The sequence below is a fragment of the Delphinapterus leucas genome, chromosome 18, assembly GCF_059928025.1.
Source record: "Delphinapterus leucas isolate spDelLeu-1000000601 "Yukka" chromosome 18, BTC_Dleu_Yukka2, whole genome shotgun sequence".
NCBI lineage: Eukaryota > Metazoa > Chordata > Mammalia > Artiodactyla > Monodontidae > Delphinapterus > Delphinapterus leucas.
This window is the reverse complement of record NC_143146.1, coordinates 78,859,133-78,884,397: the sequence shown is the minus strand read 5'-3', so window position 1 is coordinate 78,884,397 and position 25,265 is coordinate 78,859,133. Positions and strand designations below refer to the sequence as shown.

The 25,265-nt window shown below is 37.6% G+C and overlaps 2 protein-coding genes across 9 annotated transcripts in view; one reads left to right on the top strand and one right to left on the bottom strand.

Moving 5' to 3' along the window:
• The window catches only part of RNF17 (ring finger protein 17), a 108,527-nt gene extending 86,320 nt beyond the window's left edge, over positions 1 to 22,207 (top strand). The window contains exons 30-39 of the mRNA XM_089899299.1: positions 493 to 656; positions 8,400 to 8,519; positions 9,498 to 9,578; positions 11,883 to 12,008; positions 13,148 to 13,204; positions 15,011 to 15,127; positions 16,263 to 16,431; positions 18,310 to 18,445; positions 20,301 to 20,490; positions 21,924 to 22,207. Of these exons, the coding sequence (XP_089755425.1) occupies positions 493 to 656; positions 8,400 to 8,519; positions 9,498 to 9,578; positions 11,883 to 12,008; positions 13,148 to 13,204; positions 15,011 to 15,127; positions 16,263 to 16,431; positions 18,310 to 18,445; positions 20,301 to 20,490; positions 21,924 to 22,022 (1,259 nt within the window). The 3' untranslated portion in view covers positions 22,023 to 22,207. The remainder of the gene's footprint in view (positions 1 to 492; positions 657 to 8,399; positions 8,520 to 9,497; positions 9,579 to 11,882; positions 12,009 to 13,147; positions 13,205 to 15,010; positions 15,128 to 16,262; positions 16,432 to 18,309; positions 18,446 to 20,300; positions 20,491 to 21,923) is intronic.
• The window catches only part of CPAP (centrosome assembly and centriole elongation protein), a 73,731-nt gene continuing 53,617 nt past the window's right edge, over positions 5,152 to 25,265 (bottom strand). For 4 of the 8 annotated variants that reach the window (XM_089899796.1, XM_089899795.1, XM_089899794.1 and 1 more), the window contains 2 exons: positions 24,659 to 24,822; positions 5,154 to 22,656 (listed from right to left, as the gene is read on the bottom strand). In XM_089899796.1, the coding sequence (XP_089755922.1) occupies positions 22,568 to 22,656; positions 24,659 to 24,822 (253 nt within the window). In that variant the 3' untranslated portion in view covers positions 5,154 to 22,567. Of the gene's footprint in view, positions 22,657 to 23,963; positions 24,823 to 25,265 lie in introns of those variants that run through there. The other 4 variants (XM_089899801.1, XM_089899798.1, XM_089899799.1 and 1 more) reach the window with 3 other exon arrangements.

Genomic DNA, 25,265 nt, shown 5'->3' with positions numbered 1-25,265 from the left:
ACAGAAGAACAGACTGAGGCTTATGCCCAGGAGCTCGCAACTAAAGTAGTAGAACTGTTATAGGAACTGACACCAGAGCTTGCCCTCTCTGGCATCAGTTATGGGCATATAAATTTACTGTGGAAATAATGAGCCAGTTAGCACGAAGTAGCAATATTAGAATTTTAATATTATACCCGCAGCACTATGCTGTATCTAAGCATCAAATAACAAAGAGCTTTTAATGATTCTTGCACTTCCAAGATAATGCTTGTGTTTGTAACCATAGATCAGAATAATAATTTACATGTTGTTAGTCAGTAGTATGTTTCGAAACATATTGAAGCTATTGACTAAATTAGATTTTTATTAAAGCTCTATTATGTGGGGAGTGATTTTTAATTCCTTTTAATGTTATCTAAGTGATGAAGTTACTAAAGTTTGATGATGACTTCATTTGAAAATGGTAGGGAATTTTTCCTAAATGCTTTCTATTTTTAATAATTTCTTCAGAATTTGAACTAATAAAAATGATGAATGAAATTCAGAGTAATTTAAAATGCCTTGGTCTTTTGGAGCCTTATTTCTGGAGAAAGGGAGAAGCTTGTGCAGTAAGGGGGTCAGATACTTTGTGGTATCGAGGCAAAGTAATGGAAGTCATTGGCGGCACTATCAGGGTGAGTCTGAAATTCTTTGTGACTATTTTAAGGCTAAGTGCTATAACATTAAGAGGTCTTTCAAGTTCAGATACATGAAATTTTGATTAAAACATCTTTTAATGAGTTTATTCATGTAGGAGAATCACTTAGATGCATTATATATTTATTTGTAATAAGAATTCCTCTTTTTATTTTCAAGTATATTTATTAACCTGAATAACAAAAAAATATTTCCAGATAGGGATTTTTACCACTGAAACTTTAATGGTACCACTTATTTGTGATTGGCAGCCTTATTTGTGTGCATGGTGCTAAATAAAACAACTTATTTTCCAGTATATTCTATATCTCCTTAGTAAATTTGTTTACGGGACCCCCTAATTTACCCTTTCACATTAGGGTTAATTTACCCTTTCCAGAATACTAAGAATAGTACTTGAGTTTCATCTAAAATCTTCAGAAAGAGCTGCATACAGTTGACCCTTGAACAGCACTAGGGCTGGGGAGCCAACACTCTCTGTAGCTGACCTGAGTATAATTTATATCATTCTTCCATGTCCACGGTTCTGTGTCGCGGATTCAATCAGCTGTTGATCATGTAGTGCTGTAGTAGGTTTTTACTGAAAAAAATCCATGTGGAAGTGGACCCTCATAGTTTAAACCCGTGTTGTTCAAGGGTCAACTGTACTTTGAAAATATGTGTATATAAAATATAGATGAAAAATGCCTCCATTTACATTGTACTTTAAGTATAGCAATGAAATCAAGAGACATTCAGCCTGTGAAGATTTTGGTTTTAGGAGGGGAGGGAAAATTAAGAAGAAAAGTCTTTTGTTAATACTTGAACAGGAGATTATTATCTATTTGATGATGATACCTGACAATAACGTAGCACTTCAGGTTTCTAAGCTTTTTTCACATATGCGTGTTTGTATTTTCTTATTCGTTTCCAACTATCATAGATGTAGATTACTATTCCCATTTTACCAGTAAGAAAATTGAAATTTTTGTTCAGTGATGTGCCTGAGGTCAACATGTCAGTGGGTGGTGGTACTAGAATTCATATCTAAGCATCTGATTCCAAAATTTCTGATCTAAGCCTTGTGCTTTTTGTGCTGGAATACAGACTTTACAGGGTTTTGTGTTTTTTTTTTCCTGGAAGGTATCTTTTATTTTTATTTTAAAAAATTTTTATTGCAGTATAGTTGATTTACAATGTTATGTTAGCTTCAGGTATACAGCAAAGTGATTTAGTTATACATATACATTTATTTATTTTCATAGGTTTTTTAAAATTTTTATTTAATTTATTTATTTTTGGCTGTGTCGGGTCTTGGTTGCTGCACATGGGGTTTCTCTAGTTGGCCGCGAGTGGGGACTACTCTTTGTTGAGGTGTGCGGGCTTCTTACTGTGGTGGCTTCTCTTGTTGCAGAACACAGGCTCTAGGCGCATGGGCTTCAGTAATTGCAGCACGCAGGCTCAGTAGTTGTGGCTCGTGGTCTCTAGAGCACAGGCTCAGTAGTTGTAGCGCACGGGGCTTAGTTGCTCTGCAGCATGTGGGATCTTCCCAGACCAGGGACTGAACCCATGTCCCCTGCATCGGCAGGTGGATTCTCCACCACTGCGCCACCATGGAAGCCCTTCATAGATTTTTTTTTTTTTTGCGGTACGCGGGCCTCTCACCATCGTGGTCTCTCCTGTTGCGGAGCACAGGCTCTGGACGCACAAGCTCAGCGGCCATGGCTCACGGGCCCAGCCACTCCATGGCATGTGGGATCTTCCCGGACTGGGGCACGAACCTGTGTCCCCCACATCGGCAGGCGGACTCTCAACCACTGCGCCACCAGGGAAGCCCCTTCATAGGTTTTTAATAGAAGTAAGATGGTTTCAAATTTTGGGTTACTATTTAGGTATATGGATACTCAACAGATTCATGTGTTTATATGCAAATGAGAATTTTCACGTACATTTGAATTGTTCAGATAACTTTTCTAATCTAAAAGTAAATTGAAATTCAATTTTCATTAAGTTATTAAATTCATAATCTTTACATATATAGGATCCAAATAAGATAGTGGTGAACTATATTTTTTTCATACTTTCTAATATCTCTTTTTTAAATTCGAGAGTATTTTGATATTTTAATCATCATTTTTAATTATTTTCCTATGCATTTCAAGTATACACAATAAATTTTTCATTCCTTAACCTGATATCTTTCAAGGTTATCCTATGATCCACATTAAGAAATAGACATTACATGTAATTGTACATACCCTAACTACCTGTGAAGTACTCAGATAATTTTTATTTAATTCTATTTCATTTTTTTAATGCTGACTGCCAAGACAGCCCAATTAAACAGTGATATGTTAATTTCATTAAGTTGGGGTAACAGAAGTAACTTATTGACATTCCTTATTCTTGAAACAATTTAGAAACTGAATAATCAAAATTAAATAAAGCACTTTTAAAAATGGACTGTTGAGGACTTCTAGTTTCTGGTTCCACATTTAAGAAGCTTTGAAGTTGCCACACCATCCTAACAGCAAGTAAAAAGCTGAACAAACTGAAAAATCTGTAACTCTTCTTGTATCTGTAAGAGAGGGAGTACAAAGGGCAAACCACTGCCCCAACAGTTAGAGAGTCAGGTGAATATAGGGAGTCACAGCTTATGGGAGCAGAGACTGACGACCAGAACTCTAATGGAAGAATTGCTGGAATTTTTTTTTTTTTTTTTTTTTGCTGCACCACATGGCTTATGGGATCTTAGTTCCCCAACTGGGGTTGAACCTGGGCCCTCGGCAGTGAGAGCCTAGAGTCTTAACCATTGGACTGCCAGGGAATTCCCAAGAATTACTGGAATTTAGTGTGGACAACTCTGAGAGGCAAAAACTCCAGGGAACCCAGTCATCAGAAGGTTCCACATGGTTCTATGAGATTTATCTCCAAGAGCTTGACCAGGTTCTCACATAAATATCAGAGATGCTTCCAGCAGAGGAAGGAGAAAAGGAACCATTTTGAAATACGCTAGAGCATTCTGTTTTTCTTAATAAGGCCTGCACTCAGGAGACAGTAGTTAAGCAGGGCCTAAGCATCTGGGGTATTATCAGAGCCTAATCAACCTGGGGGAAAGGAAATTACCCAATTCCAGTTAACTCTAGCTTTCCACATTGGAAAAAGACCCAACTCCAGCTCACTATATCATCCTTTCCCACTTTAGGGAGTAGAGCAAAAAACTGAGAAACACTTGTGAAGTTCACAGTCTGAAAGCATAGTCTCAATGAAAGACTGAGACGTAATCATAAGACTATAGAACATTTCCCCTCCCGCCACACCTTCCTACCACATTACTGAAGGCCCATTTATAGCAGTCCCTTTTACACAGTACATATCTGGCTATCAAGAAAAAACTACAAAACAGTATGATATTGGCATAAAAAAAAGATGCATAGATCAGTGGAATAGAATAGACAGCCTAGAAATAAACCTACGCACATGTGAACAATTAATTTATGACAAAGCCAAGAATATACAATGGGGATAGGACAGTCTCTTCAATAAATGGTGTTGGGAAAACTGGACAGCCACATGCAAAAGAATAAAACTAGACCACTGTCTTAAACAATACACACAAATTAACTCAAAATAGATTATAGGGCTTCCCTGGTGGCGCAGTGGTTGAGAGTCAGCCTGCCAGTGCAGGGGACATGGGTTCGTGCCCCAGTCCGGGAGATTCCCACATGCCATGGAGCGGCTGGGTCCGTGAGCCATGGCTGCTGAGCCTGCGCGTCCAGAGCCCGTGCACCGCAACGGGAGAGGCCACAACAGTGAGAGGCCCGTGTACCACCAAAAAAAAAAAAAAAAAAAAAGAGTAGCTATAATGATTTCAGAACAGACTCAAAGCAAGGAAGGTTATCAAGGAAAAAGGGCATTACATAATAAAAAAGGGTCAGTTTTCCAAGAAGACATAAAATTCTGAATGTCTTAATAAATTCTTAATATGGCCCTAAGAACAGAGAGTCAAACTACATGAGGCAAAAACTAGTAGAACTGCAAGGAGAAATAGGTGTATCCACTATCATAGTTGGAGACTTCAACACACCCCCCCCCAATCAGAAATGGACAGATCCAACTGGCAGAAAATCAGTAAGGACATAACTGAATTCAGCAACAACATCATCAACTGCATATAATTAGCATGTATAGAATTATTCCTCCAACAACAGCAAGATACACATTGTTAAGCTCACATGGAATATTCACCAAGATAGACCACATTCTCGGCTGTAAAACACACCTTAAATTTAAAAGAATAGGAATCGGTGTTTGCTGTCAGACCACAATAGAGTTAAACTAGAAATCAGTAAGAGAAAGACAACTGGAAAATCCCAAAATGCCTGGAGATTCAACAGCAAACTTCTAAATAACTCATGGGTCAAAGAAGAAATCTCAAGAGAAATATTAAAACATTTTGAACTAAATGAACTAAACTGCAGCTAAAGCAGTTCTGAGGGGAAAATTCATTGCATTGAATACATACATACATATATATATATATATATATATATATATAAAATAAAAGAAGGAAAGTCTAAAATCAATTATCTATGTTTCTACCTTAGAAAATTAGAAAAAGAAAAAAAAAGCCAAAGTAAGCAGAAGAAAAGAAATAGTAAGAGCTCCTGACCAGGTAGAGCTGAAATCTGTGAATCCCTGAAAACAGGAATTCAAGGGAAAAAAAATAATGAGATTTAAAGCTGGTTCGTTGAAAAGTTTGATAAAATTGATAACCCTCTAGCCTGGCTAGCCAAGAAAAAAAAAAGAAAAAGGACACAAATTACTAATATCAGAAATAAAAGGGATATCAATACAGATTTAATGAACATCGAAAGATAAAGGAATACTGTGAACAAGTATACCCACACATTGGATAACCTAGATGGACTAGACCGCGTACCGCAAAAAAAAAAGCAAGAGACTCATCAAAAAGCTCTTGGAACTAGTAAGCAATTAGAGGAAGATTGCAGAATATAAGGTTCATATACATAACTCAATTTCTTTCTCATATACTAGCAGTGAACAGATGGAATTTGAAATAAAAAACAATACCATTTTACGTTAGCACCCCCAAAACAAAATACTTAGGTATAAATCTAACAAAATATATACAAAGATATAAAGAGGAAAACTGCAGAACTCTGATGAACAAAATCAAAGAACAAAATTAATGGAGCAACACTCTGTTCTTGGATAGGAAGACTCGATGTCAAGATGTCAGGTCTTTTCAACTGTATTTATGGATTCAGTGCAATCCTAGTCAAAATTCCAGCAAGTTATTTTGTGGATATCAGCAAACTTTATTCTTAAGTTTATATGGAGAGACAAAAGAGTCAGGATAGACAACACAATATTGAAGGAGAAGAACAAAGTTAAAGGACTGACAATGCTAGGCTTCAAGACTTAGTATAAAGTTAATCGAGACAGTGTGGTATTGGCAAAGCAAAATACAAATAGATCAATGGAATAGACTAGAGAACACAAACCCACATAAATATAGTCATTGATCTTTGACAAAGGAGCAATGGCAATGCAACTGAGCAAAGATAGTCTTCTCAGCAAATGGTGCTGGAACAATGGAACATCCACATGCAAAAAAATCTAGACACAGATTTCATACCTTCCATAAAAATCATCTCTAAGTGGACTACAGACCTAAATGTAAAACATAAAACTGTAAGACTAGAAAGACAACATAGAAACATAGATGACCTTTAATACGGCAATGACTTTTTAGATACAGCACCAAAGACATGACCCATGAAAGAAATAAGGTACAAGCTGGACTTCATTAAAATTAAAAACTTATCCTCTGCAAAAGACAATGTCAGGATTATGAGAAAACAAGCTAAACACTGGGAGAAAATACTTGCAAAATATACATCTGATAAAGGACTGTTATCCAAAATATACAAAGAACTCTTAAAATTTAACAGTAAGAAAACAAGCCAATTTAAAAAATGGACCACAGACCTTAACAGATACCTCACCAAAGGAGATATACAGATGGCAAATAAGGATATGAAAAGAAGTTCCACATCATATGTCACCAGGGAAATGCAAGTTAATACAAGATAGCACTACACATATACTAGAATGGCCAAAATTTGGAACACTGACGACACCAAATGCTGGTGAGGATATGGAGCAACTGAAACCCTCCACTGCTGGTGGGAGTGCACAGTGGTACATCCACTTTGGCAGACAGTTTGGCGGTTTCTCAACAACTAAATCTACTCTTAACATATGATCCAGCAGTCGCACTCCTTGGTATTGTTGACCTGAAATAAACAGACTGCCAGATACTTCTCCAGCAAAGTTGGGTTTATTCAGGATCAGCAGAGAATTACAATTCAGGGTCTGCAGGAACGTGCAAGTTCCTGCAAAGCAAGGAAAGGAGAACACGTTTATAGAGAAGAAAAGGAAGTGGGTATGGCTCTAGTAAACAAAGAGTCCGTGGCTTTTCATTGGCTGAGTCCTTCCCAGGAAAGAGTAAGAGTCTGTATTCCTCCTGTTGGGCTCTGCTATCATCAAAGGACATGGAGCTCCCCCTTTCTGATCTCCCAACTCTGTTTAATTGAGGTTTCTGTTTATTAAATTTTTACAGTATTTACCCAAAGGAGTTGAAAACATGTCCACACAAAAACCTGTTTATAAGAGCTTTATTCATAATTGCCAAACTTGGAGGCACCCAAGATGTCCTTCAGTAGGTGAACGGATAAATAAGCTGTAGTGCATTCATACAGTGCAATATTATTCAGTGCTAAAAAGAAATGAGCTATCAAGCCATGAAAAGCCATGGACGAACCTTAAATGCATATCACTAAGTGAAAGCAAGTCTGAAAAGGCTACATATACTGTGTGACTCCAACTATATGACCTTCTAGAAAATGCAAAATATGGAGATAGTAAAAAGATGTTTGCCAGGGATCGCGGGGAGGGAGGACAGAGGATTTTTAGGGCAATGAAAACACCCTTTGTTTTCACAGAGCATCTTTATACATTTGTCAGTCCCACAGGGTGTACATCACCAAGTGAACCCTAACGTAATCTATATGGACCTTGATTTTGATGTATCCATGTAGGTTCATGATTATAACAAATTACCACTGTGGTGCAGGATGTTACAGTGAGGGAGGCTGGGGTGTGAGGGAAATCTCTGTGCCTTTCTCTAAATTTTGCTGTGAACCCAAAATTCTTTAAAAAATGAAGCCTTTAGAAAGTTATTTTACAAAATTTGAGGAACATTGGATGACTTAAAAACAAGTTTCTTTCTCATAGGACTTCTCAGAACCTTTATTATGCAGTGTGATTCTCCAGGAAGGAAACATTACATGCAGAGTTTCCCAAACTGTGAAACTGAGGAATACTGAGAAATGTTCTTTTATTAAATGGAAATCAGGACTTCTAAAATACTTGGAAAAACAAAAGAAAAATTTTAAACATCCTCCAAAAAATTGATTATTCTCAAGAAAAGAAAAAGCTTTTGTTCATTTGTAAGAAAACCTTTTGACAGTGAGGTTTGATACACTATGGGATGAGGAAATACAGTGTTACTTTTTTTCTAGAGATTTTTTAAATCCAGATTTATATCTCCTTCTAGAATGTCTTTTTTTTTAATTCTCTTTAATACCAGGGAGTCTTTTCTGTCCCCTAGTTTTTAGTAGTAAGTTTTAATTATGAACTTTGTCCTGTTTCAGGTACAATATTTAGATCACGGATTCACTGAGAAGATTCCACAGTGTCATCTTTACCCTATTTTGCTATATCCTGATACACCCCAACTTTGTATTCCTTGTCAGCTCTATAATACCATACCTGTGAGTAAACAGGGATTTATAGGATGATTAATTTTAAAATACTGTCTTTATTAACAATAGTTTTCTAGAAATTAGAATGTAAGATGAAATCCCTTTCAGTGCAGCAAAAATAATATTTAGAAATAAGCTTACAAAGATAGCTAAAGGGCCTTTATGAAGAAAATGACAGAATTATACTGAAGGATATAAAAATATCTGAATAAGTTAAGAGAGATAATGTCTTCATAGATGGGAATTTTGTTTGGAATTGTTATTTTTAGTTACGGTTCAAATAAAATTTCAAGAAATTTGAAGCTGGATCAGAGAAGGGAATGGTATATTAATTATCTCTTGCTATATAACAAATTAAGCTTAAAATTTAGTGGTCTAAATTGACAATAAGCTTTTTAAAAGTTTCATACAGTTTCTGTGGCTCAGGCATTGGGAACAGCTTAGCTGGGTGTTTTGGCTCAGGGTCCCTGATGACTCTGCAGCCAAGATGTGCACCAGAAATGCAATAACCCAAAGGACTGACTGGGCTGAAGAACCTGCTTCCAGATGCTCACTCACAGGGCACTGGCAGGAAGCTGGGGCTCCTCGTGGGCTTTTGGCAGGAGGCCCCAATTTCCTGGCCAAGTGAACCTCTTAACACATAAGACGTAATAGTCACTGCTCCTTAATAAATACACATTGTAGTCAGTATACAAGCACTGCTTTGGCATATTGGCCTCTTTTAAAAGTTTTATGATGCTTTGTTTTTAGTGCAGGTTTATCTTTTTAAAGCATAAAATGCTTTAAGAGAGTAACATGGGGGGAAGCTGAGACAAATTATTAGTTTCTTAAGATCATTTTTATCATATACCCATGATATTCTCTGAAAACTGCCTATATATTATGTCCTTCTCTCTAGTGTTATCTGTTTATGGCTACTTTTGTGTATCTTCATTAACTTCCTGCTTTTATTTTGTGAAAGAATCTGAGTTTATTAATCCCAAATAGGTCGGGAATGTCTGGCAACCAGATGCAGTAGAACTCCTTCAGGAACTGCTTTCAAAGAGAGAGGTGGAAGTTCACATTATGGTAATTTGTATTTAAAGCATATATCATTGGGACTTCCCTGGGAGTCCAGTCGTTAAGACTTCGCCTTCTGATGCAGGGGCTGTGGGTTTGATCCCTGGTCGGGGAGCTAGGATCCCACATGCCTCTCGGCCAAGGGACCAAAAAACAGAAGCAATATTGTAACAAATTCAATAAAGACTTTAAAAATGGTTCACATCAAAAAATCTTAAAAACAACCAACTTCAAAAAAAAATTAAAAATAAAGCATATATCATTGATTTAGTTTATTAGCCATAAAGTGTTACAGGTAATATAATTTGAGGGATTTTTTTATGAAGAACTATGTTCCTATGTGATTATCAGTTACTCGTTAACATAAAAGAAGTTACCACTTTGGTTCCTAGGCTCACTTTAAATAAACCTAATTTTGAGCAAGTTCCTGAGAACTTCCATAAGCAAGTAACTTGGAAGATTCCTTATTAACAACTTATTTTGACACAAGGAGAGTACTAAGGAAGTAGAGATGTTTATAAACACACATGGTAGTTTTCAGGATGGTGCTGTGTGTGTAGCACTGTGTTAGGTGCAGGTAATTCCCGTCCTCAAGGGCCCTGTCTAGTTAGTGAAACAGTGAGACACAAGACAAAACCCTAAAGACTTTACACCACAACTTGCTGAGAGCCAGGCAGCTGGTAAAAAGAGTGAGTGTAATAGGAATGTAGAAATGGGAGTTGATGAAGTGCTCCTGACCAGGTAGGTGCGGAGACAGAAATGGGAAATGCATCTACTAGAACAGTAGAAGTTTTGGGAGGAGAAGCAGTGCGAATAGGGTTTAAGAGAAGTAGACGTCAGGCAGGAGGCCCCGCTGGGGGTTCTTGAGCAGTGAGGCAGTGAGAAGATTCTCCTGGAGCTGTGTTGGAGGGTTCAGGCAGAAAGATAGAAAAACTTTAAGGAAGTGTTTCTGTATGAAAGGTGTGATGGCAGGCTAATAAAGACCTAAAAAGAGCCACAGATGCACTTAAATAAGAAAGTGGAGAAGCCTCTCCGCCTCTGGTTATTCACAGCCTCTGTGGACAGTCACGGACGTCCTGCAGAGATGGGAACTGTTCAGGTTATCCAGGTGGCTTTCTTTGCTGCTTAGCTTATTAGCCTAGGAAAAGTGTGGCGTATACCAAGGTACTGGATTTCTCAGAAACCATGCCTGTGCCTGCCCTTGCAGCCCTGCTGCCGTAGCGGACCTTCCCCAGAAGTGTTCCTCCTACCTTACGTGCTCATGGCACGGACCCGGTGCCTCTTACCTGCTGGGCTCTGTCCTGGGCCTGCAGGCGCAGCAAGAGCCGAATAGAAGCTCCTGCCTCCGTTGAGCTTCCATTTTAGTGATGCGAAGTAAAATCAAAAAAATATATATATATATGTTAAATAGTAGTGCTGGCTAGAAAAATGAATTCGGAAAGGCTGATAAGGAGAGGTGGGTGGGGGAGGAGATAACATTTTAAATACAGTGGTCAGAGAAGACATCCCTAAAAAGATAAAATTTGATTGAGACTTCCGAGTGGTGAGAGGACACACCACGCAGTTACCAGATCAGTGCAGAGAGCCGCAGGGCAGGAGACGCCTGGAGTGTCCAAGGAGCAGACGGATGGACGGAGGTGGGAGGCCACCTGTGAGAGGTGCAGTTGTCGCTGCGCAGAGGTGGATGTGATCTGACCTCACAATCTACTGTTTTCACTTTGCACTGGTGAAAACTGGACGGTAGAAAAAGGTAGAAGCAGGAGATCAGCTGGAAGGCGATTACACTTAACTCTGGGTTTGGACTAAGGTGGTACCGAGTGGAAACAGCGAGGAACGATCAGCTTATCAGTCATGTGCATTTTGGTACCTAATGTTTGAAAATAGACCCACGGGTTTGAAAGCTACTATATGACTCCTAGACCGTTGTTAATTTCTTCTGATTCCTGCCATTTTTGGATTTTTAACTAAACTTCATTTCTTTACCCCTGAGCATAACTTTTTCTTTCTCCTTCTACTTAGTATAAATTATTAGTATTATCTAAAGATGATGTATAGCAAATTGTTTTCTTTACATAACTAGAAAACTCTACCTTATGGACATGTAAATATATTTTATAAAAACCAGAGTAGTAGCATTATTGCCTTGTTATCTGCCAAAATACCAGGAAGAAAATTTTACAAAACGAGTCACTAGTCAAACTAGTAATACTGTGATTGTCAGAAATCTAATTTCATTTTTGCCGACTGTAAAATTTTAATCTTCAAGCAGACTTTATTTTTATAGTAATAATCTCCTTTATTGAACTTAAATAGGAATTACCAGAAAATCCATGGGAGAAATTATCTATTCATCTCTATTTTGATGGAATGTCACTTTCTTATTTTATGGCACACCATAAGTATTGTACTTTTGAACATTCTGAGGAAATATTGAAGGAAGTAAGTGAACTATTTTTCTATAAAAATCTAAACTATAGAAAAAGAAACTGGTTAAAATGTCATATTTTGTGTTTTGCCTCAAGCCTTCCATATAGTTCTACATGCCTGATATGTTAAGAGGGTCTAGAGGATTTATAAATTCTTTGAGAAAGCAATACCCTATATCATGCTTTATAAAGTCCTAAAAAAGATTTCAATTGCATTAAGAGTCACTTAGTTTTCTATATCTTCAAACCTAATGAGAAGCTCATATGTTCTCTAACGTTTGAATATAGATGTAAATTATAAAATCATAATGGAATTCACTGCCAGAAACGACCTTCTCCCAAGATAAAATGGTTTTGCCTTATATTCAGTATTACAACATTTACCCCAGTTTGCTTTCTTACAGGGAACTCAGAACCAGATTTTAAGCTTAGCTTCAGTAAATAGCCCGTTCCCAGTTGCCTGGTGCTTCTGTTTTTAATATTTAAAAAAACATAATTAGTCTGTTACAGATACGATTTCACATTGCAGGCTGCCACAAATACTTTGTAGAAATAGGGTACTCATCATAAATAAGAATGTGAACATTTTATATAGCAAGATATTTTTAGACTTGCAGTTCACTTGTTAGGTTTTCGAATATTCATTTTAGTGATAGTACACAACCAAACAGTAGATGTTCAGTTCAATATAGGAAACTACTTTCTTCTCTCAAATAGGAAACTATGACATAACTTTGTACATGCAATGCTCACAGCCAGTTGTTTCTTTTGAGCATAGAGGTGTGTGTGTGTGTGCATGCGTGCCCCCCGCGTGTTTGTGTAAAGGGTGTTTCATCTGTTAAACAGATTTTATAAAGATTACTTAGTCTCTCTGCCAGGTGTACTCTTCAGTGTGAACATTTAAAAGGAAAGGTAAGAGCTCCCACTCTTACTATAAACTAATGACAGTTGACATGCTTTCAGCATAATTTTGAGGATTCTTGCTGCAATATTAAGATCACTCAGAACACTAAATTTTCCCATAGTTAAGCTGAAATGAATGCCAACAAGGTCATGCACGCAGTTTTTGTGGGATGAAATATGAAAGTGCCTTACAACAATATTACATAGTTAAAGATAGTTTTATTCATTAATAATACTATATTATTTCAGAAACCAGCAGATTACAATAAAAAGTATGAGGAAGAGAGATGGGAAATAAGGTTTGAGGTAAGTTTCAATCCAAATATTTTGAAAATTTGGACACTTCATCAGTACAAATAATCTGATACAAGATCAGGAAGGTAAGCATAACAGCTTTATTGAGATAATTTACATACCATAAAATCCAACTTTTTAAAGTGTACAAGTCAGTGGTTTTTAATATATTCATAGAGTTGTGCAATCATCACAATGATCTAATTCCACAACATTCCATCTCAGAAAGAAGCTCCATACCAGCAGCAGTCACTTTCCATTTCCCCTTCCCCAGTTTCCTGGAAACTGTTTCTGTGGGTTTGTCTGTTCTGGACGTTTCATATAAAGGGAATCATAGCCCTTTGTTACTGGCTTCTTTCATTCAGCATAATGTTTGCAGGGTTGAATCATGTTGTAGTATGTGTCCTTTTTATTGCTGAATAATATTCCATTATACAGATACACCACATTTTGTTTATCCATTCATCTGTTGATGGATACTTGCGTTGTTTTTACCTTTACAGATAGTGAATTAAAGCTACTATGAACGTTTGTGTACAAATTTTTAAGTGGATGTCTGTTTTCAGTTCTCTTGATTATGGACCTAGGAGTGGCATTGCTAAGTCATATGGTGACTATGTTTACCATTTTAAAGAACTGTGAAACTGTTTTCCAAACCAGCGGCATCATTTTACTTTGGTACTAGGATTGTACAAGGGTTCCACTTTTTCCATATCCTCACCAAGACTTATCTGACTTTTTTCCTAGCCATCTTAGGATAGGTGTGAAGATACAAGTCCCTTATCAGATATGATTTGCAAATATTTTCTCCCATTCTGTGGGTTGTCTTTTCACTTTCTTGATGGTATCCTTTGATACACCAGAGTTTTAAATTTAGATGGAGTCTAATTTATCCTTTTTATCGTATTTTTTCTTTTGTCACTTTTGCTTTTTGGTGCAAGAAGTGTTTTCATAAGTAAAATGTTATCATTTAAAATTTTAAGTAGAATTTAATTCCTATAATTATAAAAATGACATGCTTGTTGTAAAGTGTTCTGTAACAAATCAGTAAAATTCAACAGTAGGTAGTCACTTCTTGCTGAAATCTAAGTGGTTCAAATATGTTTTGTTTTGCCACCAGTTTGGAAATGTTAAATAGTAATAAGTGAGTCTGCAAATTTGAATATGATTGTTTTAGTATTTATCACCATATTAATCACCATATTCAAGTGTTTTTTTAACTTACTAAAAGAAAAATCCCCTATATTTTTATATGTATATTTCTTTTAACAACTGCTAACTGCCTTGATCCTCTTTGGAATCATATAACTTTTAATTACTCCTTATGCTTTTATAGAGCTTAAGAGAGAGCACACTTTTTTCATGATTTTTAACTTAAATCTTCCTTTGTCATTTCATATATTAGTTTTTATTATAAAATACTCTAAAAATAAATGAAATAGCACAGAAATGTGAAAAGAAGTCGCCCCAATTCTACATCTTGAACACCCCAGTCCGTCCCACTAAGCTGCCGCAATTTGTTAATCATTCTTCTAGAGTTTTATGTGTTTTATGTAAATATTATATATAAGTAAATATTCCTGTGGGGTTTTTTTTTACACGAAATCTTTTTTTTGGGCAGGGGACAAAAGATTGCTAAAGATCTTTTGATTATTTATCACATTTTGGTCCCACTACAACAAAATTATTTTGTGATTTTCAGTGTCTCAGCTAGATTTTTGCTAAATGAAAGTAAATTGGCACTGTAATAAGCTTTAATAACGTGGTGGGTTTCTGTAATAGTCACTCTGAAATTGGAATTTATTTTTGGTGTTTTAGGAATTGCTCTTGCCTGAAACAGAGACTCCTGTTTTACCGCCATATTTGTCTTCACCTCTTCCTCCCCCTGGAGAGCTCTACAGTGTTCAAGTTAAGCACGTTGTCTCACCCAGCGAAGTACGTGATTCCAGTAATGCTGGTGGTTAAAAACATGACAGGCAGTCTCGGTCTTTAACTCTAGGGTTGATTCTCCACATTTCCATCTTCCTGATTTTCATAGCTGACAGCTGGTGGCCGCTAGGTTGCCTGCCCTATAATGTCGTCTTCAGACACTTGTTTGTACTTAATGAGGCAAGTGTTCCTTAATCACTGTTGGGTTTTCCAAGTATTGCGTAGCTTTTTCAATCAAATATTTAGATTGTTAAGTTGGAACTTATTTCCACCTGTGAAATCTTATTAACATCTCATTCCCCTGTCCTCTTCCTACATTGAACTTAGGTGCTCTTTATTCGCTGTTTTTCCATACCACTTATCACCTTGTAACAACACACTGTGCCACTTCCTTATTTTCTTTGTCTGCTTCTTCCCACTAGAATGTAATTCCTTGAAGACAGGGATTTTTGTCTGTTTTGGTCAGAGGTGTATCCCTAGAACCTAGAATACTGCCTGATATAGTAGGCAATCAGTAAATATTGACTGAATGAGTAAGTACACTAAAGAAAATTCAATTATATATGCTTGGCTAACAAGAGAGAAAGAAATGACAAATTAAGTGGCCAGGCAGTCCCTCAGCCATTTTTACACAGTAAACCATTCTTTTCACAGACAAGAAGAATTTGCTCCATAATTTCATCAGAGAACATAGTAGTGCAGACTATTGTTGGTTTTTATGATTTTTAATTAGTTATTAGTCACCACATAAATTACCCCAAATTGAGCAGCATAAAACAACACACGTGAAAGTTGGGAATCCAGGATCTCGGGTTGCAGTCGGGGTGTGTGTGGGGTGTGCAGGATCCACTTCCAGAGCCTGAGTGCTGGGCCCCGGCCCCGGGTCTGCACGCTCCCGTGGTGGGCTGAGCGCCACCAAGGCAGAGACCACGCCTTTGACAACCTGGGCTCGGTGGTCACATACCGCCGCCGCTGTCGTGCTTTCCAGTCACAAAGAGCAAGTCTGGTTTGCTGTGGGGACTTGACTCTGTGAGGACTGTGAGGCCGTTGCTGGGGACTGGCTGCACAGTCGTTCTGTCCACATCATGAATACTAAAAATTACAGAATCTGAACTTTTTCCCTTCCCTTCTCCCCACTTAGGTGTATATTTGCCTTGACTCTGTAGAAAACTGTAATCTGGTTAAGCAGCATGATGACACAGTTGACAGTGGAGTCAGCTGGGAACCTGAGCCTGAGAGCCTTGAGGAAGCGCTAGGGAGGTTCAATGTGGATGTGGAGACATTCCCTCCTCTGACGGACTTCAGAACAGGTACTAAACTTTCAGAGTAAAATGGGATTCCTAATGAAGTCACTGTTTTGTTTCAGTGCTGATGAGACTGGGTTGTTTCTAAGGTTAACTGGTATTTTTATCACCCTCACTTGATATGCATGGTCTCTTGCCTTGGGGCGCTTTTGTTTTTCAAAGCTCAGGTCGAACTGTAACATTGACTGCATGAAGATGGCTTTTCTGAGCTTGCAATTTTGCCAGTAGCTCAGATTGTGAGTTGTTACTTGGACCTGAACGGCACTTATTTTAATTACAAGCCACCTAAGCTGCTAATTGTGGTGTGGGTAAGCAGAACTCAGATTGTGTTGAGTCCTGCCAGCATGGGTGAAACCCTGCTTTTTTCCCTTTCTATTTCCCTATCTTTATTAAATATATGGCATTCTCCTATGAGGAAAATGCATCTAGTTACTGGTGATGATGGTTCCTGAATACAAGGAGTGGTGTCTACACATTTTATCAGTATGTGATGTATAGGGATGTATTCATCCTTGGTATTTTGTTCATATCAGAGGATAATTTAGCAAAGGAAAACAGTCTGACGTCCTTTCTGATTTTACTTAATGAGATTTTAATCACTTGTGACCCATGTTTGGCTGATAAACACCACTTGCTGTTCCCTCTGCCTGGAAAGTTCTGGGATGTGTATGTAGCAGGGTCTCTGCTCAGCTATCCCCGAATGGCAGCTCTTCCCTGATGCATCCCACCCCACCCCCTCCTCCCCTCCTCCCGGCCTTTAAGGCAGCACCACAGCAGGGACTCTGTGCCACAGCACTTAAGAAGGGCACATCAGCACTTGAGGGCACCTGGCACAAATAGGTGCTCTTAAGTATTTGCTCAATGAGTGAAAAAATAAACTGTCACTTTTGTAAATTAATTTATAATCTGGAAGAAACAATTCCTTCCTCACTGTGCTCTTCTCTCAAGGGAGGCTGCACAAACAGTCCATGAGTAATGTGATAATTCACGGAGCTATACATACATGTGTGCATTTTTTCTATGGTTGTTCTTCAATTATGTATATGTACAAGTTGATTCATAGACAAGTGCTTATTAAATATGTATGGAATCTCTATTGAAGGAGCTGAATAAGGAATCTATTTAGGTAACACGTTGAGGATATGTGGTTGAAGTGGGTTGGGAGTATATTGTGAAGAACCCTGTAAATTGCAGTCTAAGGACTTGGTACTGCAGACAGTTAAGATGCCATTGACATTTTTTAAACTACAGAGCAATGGAATTGGATTGGAGGAGAAGGAAATTAAAAGTAGGAATAACAGAAACCATTTTACTATCATTTGCAGAAGACAACTGCCCAAAGGAACAAAAATCGGGGGCATGTAAGAAGTGGGAACAATGGAAGGATGGTTTAAGCCTTGGGTGGTGGAAGAACTAGGACTCTGAGAATGGAGAGGTGTCTTTCTTCCAGCCTTTTCCTAACTTAGGAATTAAGAAAAACAAGGTTTTTAAAGTATAAACAGAAAAAAGAGCATAAGCCAACATGTGGCTAACTGTTGAGTGTTTAATTCTGAATAATGGGTAATTGGTGATTATATTTTCTTTGTACTTTACTGTATTTTTTTAAAAAAACGTTTTTAAGAAAATAAAAGGCAATGTGGGGCTTCCCTGGTGGCGCAGTGGTTGAGAGTCCGCCTGCTGATGCAGGGGACACGGGTTCGTGCCCCGGTCCGGGAAGATCCCACATGCCGCGGAGTGGCTAGGACCGTGAGCCATGGCCGCTGAGCCTGTGCGTCCGGAGCCTGTGCTCCGCAACGGGAGAGGCCACAACAGTGAGAGGCCCGCGTACCACAAAAAAAAAAAAAAAAAAAAGGCAATGCGATTTTCCCCTTTTTGTCTTTTCAGAAATGCCTTGCCTTGCAGAATATGATGATGGCGTATGGTACAGAGCAAAGATTGTTGCCATTAAAGAATTTAATCCTCTGGCTGTCCTGGTACAATTTGTTGATTATGGATCAACTGAAAAGCTGACAATAAACAGGTTAAAAAAACAAAAATGTAAACTTAGTTGAATTAGGATTCTTAGTTTTCTATTCTTTTTTTTTTAAATAATTGAAAAGATTTTGCCTCTTTTTTTAAAAGAAAAAAATCTATTTTAAAGCTGCTTATATATTGGGAGTATTTTCTATCTAAAAGTTATTTTTTATTGTGGTAAAATATAACAAAATTTACCATGTTAAAAAATAAATTTTAAAAAATTCTTAGAGAAAAAATTTACATTAGCCATTTTTAAGTATACAGTTAACTGGCATTAAGTATTCAGTGTTGTGTGACCATTGCTACTGTCCATTTTCAGGACTTTTTCATAACCCCAAATAGAAACTGTACCCCTCAATAACATTCCGTTTCCTTTCCCTCAGCTCTCGGTAACCCCTCTTCTACTCCCTGTATGAATTTGCTTATTTTAGGTTCTTCATCAAGTGTAATCATAAGTATTTGTCCTTTTATGTCTGATTTATTTTACTTAGAATGATGTTTTCAGAGTTCATCCAATTGAAGCATGTGTCAGAATTTCATTACTTTTATGACTAAATAATATTTCGTTTTTACGTATATACCACATTTTGTTTATCTGTTCATCTGTTGATGGACACTTGGTCTGTGAATAATGCTATGAACACTGACATACAAAGAGCCGTTTTGAGTTCCTGCTTTCAGCTGTTTGGGGGTATTATATACCTCAAAATGGAATTGCGGGACCATATGATAATTCTGTGTTTAACTTTTTCAGGAAATGCCAAACTTTTCCATAGTAGCTATACTATTTATATTTCCACCAGCAACGCACAGGAGTTTCATTTTCTCCACATCCTTGCCAACACTGTTATTTTCCAACTTTTTTTATTGTTGTTTGTGATACTTTTTTAATAGTGGTAAAATACACATATCATAAAATCTAACATCTTAACCATTTTTAGAAGTATAGTTAAGTAGTGTTAACTTTCTTTACATTGTTAGTGCAACCAATCTCCAGAACTCTCTTCATTTTGGAAAACTGAAACTAACCCTGTGCCTATTAAACGATCCCTCATTCCCTCTTCATCCAGCCCGTCAACCACTGTTCTGCTTTCCCATCTCTATGAATTTTGATTGTAGGTATCTCATACGTCTTTTTGTAACTGGCTTATTTCACTTAGCATGATGTCAAGGTTCAACTATGTCATAGCATATGTTAGAATTTTCTTCTTTTTTAAGGCTGAATAATATTCCATCATATGTATATAACACATTTTATTTATCCATGCACCCATCAGTGGATACTTGGCTATTGTGAATGATGCTATGAACATGGGTGTACAAAAATCTCTTCATGACCCTGCTTTAAATATACTCAGAAGTGGAGTTGCTTATTCTTAGTATTTGGAGGAACCACCAAACTTCCCCACAGTAGCATTTTACATTCCCACCAAATGTCCAAGGGTTCCAGTTTTTCTCTGTATCCTCACCAACACTTGTTAGCTTCCGTTTTTGTTTGTTTGTTTAATAGTAGCCATCCTAATGGGTATGAGGTGAAATCACATCGTGGCTTTGATTTGCATTTCCCTGATGATTAGTGATGTTGAGCACCTTTTCATTTGCTTGTTGGCCATTTATATCTCTTCCTTGGAGAAAGGTCTTTTTTAATGTGTATTTTCTCTCATTCTGTACGTTGCCTTTTCACTCTGTTGATTGTGCCCTTTGCACAGTTTTAAATTTTGATATAATCAAAATTTTTTCTTCTGTTGCCTGTGCTTTTGGTGTCATATCCAAGAATCACTGCCAAATCCAACACCATTAACTTTTCCTCTAATTGTGACATTCCTAACATTTTAATTTAAGGATTTCTTTTGTGACAGACTTTGTCAAATTCCTCTTCATCTTATGCAGTATCCAGCCCGAGCCATAAAGGTTCTCTTGGCAGGGTTTAAACCTCCCTTAAGAGATACAGGAAAGGCAAGAATACCGTACTGTCCCAAGTGGAGCATGGAAGCATTGTGGGCTATGATAGACTGTCTTCAAGGAAAACAACTTTATGCTTCTTCCATGGTAAATATCTGTCTTAATTAGCCAAAATACTTTCAAAGCTATTTCAAGGATCCCTGTTAACTTTCTAAAGTGCTTTTTATCTCTGCAGCTCTAGATGCAAAAACGCTTTAAAGCATTTGATGTTGTAAATACTATAGGATTAATTTTAAGCCTTGTTCAGATGTCTTAGTTTATATTTTACAACCTTTCGATTAGCCCTGCAATGATATAAAATATCAGTGATGTAATGACTAAGATGAAAAATGATCAAGATGAGTATCCTATAATCAAAGAACTGATAATGAGGAAAACATGTAAACTACTAATACAAGGTAGAATGAAATAAATGCTATAAAAAAGGTATAGGTATCTTTGGGGTGTGGGTGTGGGGAGAGAAGCAGGAGCGATGAATTCTGTCTGGAGAGATCAGGGTAGGGTGTTTGAGCCCCTGCTTAGGAGGCACTCGAGTGCTTATTCAGTTAAGTACGACCGGGAGAAAGTGACATTTGAGCTGCATCCTAAAAGTAGAAAAGACCAGAAAGGGGATTCTGGTCAGAGTCAGAGAAAGGTTCAAATGGTGCTCATATCATAACTGTACTGACTTTGAATTGTTTAATGCAGTAGAAGGTCCAGAAAAGAAACTTCAGATCATGCTTGGTATAAATATGCTTTCTACTTGAGGCTTAGTCACAAAGGGGTGGCTCAAAGGCCATATCTGGCTTGTAACCATGTTTGATTTAGTGCACAGCTGTTATAAAATTGGAAAATTATACAAAAAGTCTTATTTCTAAGTACTACAAAATCTTCTTCTGGAATGACAGCTAGCACCAGCGGGGCAACAGCAGTCCCTCTAGGTGGAAGCATGCTCTTCGGTTCACCCTAGTCCTCACCACTGCTGTTTCAGTCCAGCTCGCCCTGGTTTGGGGACCCGAGATTTGGGGGATTTCTGATATACTGGCTGTGACAAGAATGAGCTCTTAATGAAGCAGTGCTATTACTAGAAAGTGCTTTTTCAAAACCTCTGTACATACCATGTTCCCGTGTGTGCAGTGGTGTAAATAGCTTATGCAGGGTTTCTCTCAAGAAGCCAGTGAAAATAACAAATGTTCTTATAAATACATGTGTATTCACCTCTATGAGTAACACTCAAAATTTGGTGACTGTATGCATAAAGGTATGCTTTATGTGTAGAATGTAAATGAATTTTAACAGAGATGATAGTATTAAAGCCCACTGGCTCAATCTAGGAAAACTTTGGGGAGAGTTACATTTTAAATAAAGTAAAAGATGGAAAGAATGAGACTTAGCAAGAAACCATCAAGATACCTTTGAAAGTAACAGCGTATAAATTATAAATAAACTTAGAGAATGCCTTGTCCCTCCTGCCAGTGGTAGGAGGAACAGGCAGCAAAGACATGCGGGTGTTTTCTTGACATGTATCTTTTTAATTTTAGGCTCAGGTACCAGAACAAATAGTGACATTATATGAAGATGAACGGTATCCAGTTCATATGTCATTAGTAGAAATGGGGCTTGCAGACCAAGATGAGTGATGTAAGTACCACGACTTCTTGTTCACCCTCATAGTCAGCATACGGCATGTGACTGATGTAGCAGAGATTCATACTAAATTGCCCTGAAAAGCACCTTTGGCCTTTCCTTGACTTGTCAAAGGAATGACAACAAAGCTCGACCAGAGTCTCTCTTGTAGATCTCTCCTTCATAGGCCCTTCTTTACCTATTGAGTACCAGCAACAAAGAGGTTCCATAGCTATAAAGACGCTTGGGACGGCTGTCCTGACCATCATGGTGCCAGATGGTTATGGGGGCAAGGAGGAGAGCAGCAGAAAGCGGGCACTATAAATAATTTAAGCACAGAACTCTGTGCTACACGTGCAGCACTGCTGGACAGTCAGTGCCCTGATAACAAGGTTATTAAAGTCCTTCGGTAAACAGCTCACTCTTTATCCATTCACATAAATGTAACGTGATTCAGTAACTGTATTTGAACCTTAAGCAAAGGTTTAAAATAACACACCTTTTGTTTTTCAGGTTTACAGTACAGAGCATCTATAGCAGCCCAGAAGAAAGTTCTCTGTTATATGTAGACCGTTTCAGGCTTATTTTTCTTGACTTGTTCTGCAATAGTGCTGGGCTTTTTTTTTTTTCTGTTCTTTACATGTTGAACTGTTAGGAATTGTTCAAAAAAAGTTAATAAATATTTGCTTTCAAGTATTTACTTATTTTATTTTACTGTAATTTTTAAATGAAATATTTCAGGCACATTAGAAAAAACATATTTAGTTCATTTTATAACTAATGTACATTCAGCTGAAGAAATAAGACATCATCAGCATGGTTGTAGGCCCCTGTTCTACCCTTCCCCAGTCATTCTGTTTCTTACAGAGGAGGTGAATACTGTGAATTTGGTGTTTATCATTCTTATATAGCGCTTTATAATTTTATTGTATATGCACGCATCCATAAACAAGAGCTCTGTATATATTTTTAAGTGTGTGCGGTATCACACAATTACCTTTTTCCCCTACTTTATTTCCACTATATAATGCATATTGGTATGCAGAGCTCTGTTTTATTCACTTTCACATCCATCTGTGCATATAATTTATCCTGTTGTTCAGATATTTAAGTCATTACCAGTTTTTTCTCAATTACAGATACTCTACTGTACAACCCCTTATGCACCTGTGAGGGGTTTTCTAGTAAATACACTTTAGTGGAATTTAGTACTAGGTCATGAGGCAATTGCTTTCCAAAAAAGTGATTTTACCAGCTAATTCTACCATCAGTAGTCCAAGTTCCTTGCCAACATGTGGTGTGGCCAGACCATTGTTTGCCAGTTTATGACACGAACGTAAAAAGGTACCTCATTGTTGAAATATGCATTTACTGGTTTTAGTTTATTGCTTATTAATATCCTTTGTTTGTAATTACCTATTTTAACTAATAGGGATTCTTTATATATTCTGGTTACTAATCCTTTGTCAGATACGTGTTTCTGTTCCTAGGCTGTGACTTTACTCTCTTTTGTGTTATCTTTGGACAAACAAACTTTTGACTCATCAACCTTTTAAGGTTTGTGCTGTGTCTCACTTAAAAATCTTTCTCTAGGGAGCTCCCTGATGGTCTAGGGGTTAGGATTTGGCACTTTCACTGCTGTGGCCTGGGTTCAGTCCCTGGTCTGGGAACTGAGATCCCCCAAGAGGTGCGGCACAGCCAAAAATAATAATAATTAAAAAAATAAAATTTAAAAATCTTTCTCTATTCCTGAGGTAATATATATACTTATTTTCTTTGAAAAGTTTTTTGTTATTCAGTTTTAAATCACCTGGAATTAATACATGTGGCTTTTTTTAAAAAACTGAGTTACTGCCACCACTACTGTCAGACTGCACTAAGTGACTAGACCAAACTTACTATGTAAATCTACTTGTAGGTGACTTGCCCACCCCCCCCCCGCCCCCACCCCCCGCTTCAAGGACATCTTGCTTCTGTCAGCCCCGCCTTACAGGTAATAAGGTCAAGGCACCTGTGGTCTATCAGTCAGTTAACACTGGCTGGTTAGTTTTCACGCCCCGCCTTTCTCAGCTGTCACCCTCGTTACAACTGCTTTTTCCTCCTATGAGATTTATCTACACTCATAGAATGAACTCTTCTGCCTGTTTTACTGTTTATTTGTACTCAGTCACTGTTTTAACTTCCGTGACCTCTGTGGTAGATAATGCTTTAATTTTAGTACTAATTGAGCACAGTAATATTTTGACTGGAGAAATCCTCTTACTCCTTCAGTAAACTTTCTAAGCAAGCCCTTCGTAGGCCTGGTAGGTGGTGGGAAAATTCTGTGACTGTGCTTCTTGTACTTCTTGGCTCTCATAACCATCTCCAACCAATGAAAGCATCCACTTGTTAAAAGTCTATACTGGTTAGAACCGTAGAAAGACAAGGTAGGTGAACTAAAAATGAAAGCTGTCCCTGTGCATTTCAAACAGTATGAAAAAATTCCAAACAATCTTTTCCATTTATATATACACACAGTATATATAAATTAAACCACAGAATCCACAAGAAAATGTACATTTTTTAAAGAAGAAAATGAAGTTAGTTAATGTTATTTCATGATTAGCCACACACAAGGATCATGACAACTTTGTGTCCATTAGAACATTACCATCCTTGTCTTTAACTCTTACGCGACCAGATGAATATTTGGTTTCTTGAAGACCGTTTGCATACACAGTTTTAACAGTGCCATCTGGATACTCCCGTCTCTTGAACTGGGCCGTGTGTAGTTCTCGTTGGCCATTATTAAACTCTATGATTTTGTTGCCATCTCTGTAAATTTAAAGTAGAATTTAATTTCTTTAAAAACATGGAGTATACAGCAGGAGAACTCCGGCAGTTATTCCTTCTCCTAGAACATCCCTGGTCCTTAATATAGGTATAACTGGGACTCCTCAGCACAGAATGGTTTTTTCTGTTTTGGTTATTTCTCAAATTTTATATGAACACAATGGCTCTGTGCCACATACAAGTGTTAGAGAGCCAGTGCCCTATCAAGTGTGGCCCTAGGGTGTCAGCATCACCCGAGGGCTCATTAGAAACGCAAATTATTTGGCTGGGGCCCAGCAACCTGCTCTTGAACAGTCCCCTCCAGCTGATTCGAGAACCACTGCTGTAAGTGAAAAACGGCAAAGTAATCCTGAATGAATTGCATATTTGAAAGCTGCTAAGAGAATAAAAGTTTTCATCACAAGAAAAATGTGTAAGTATGTGTA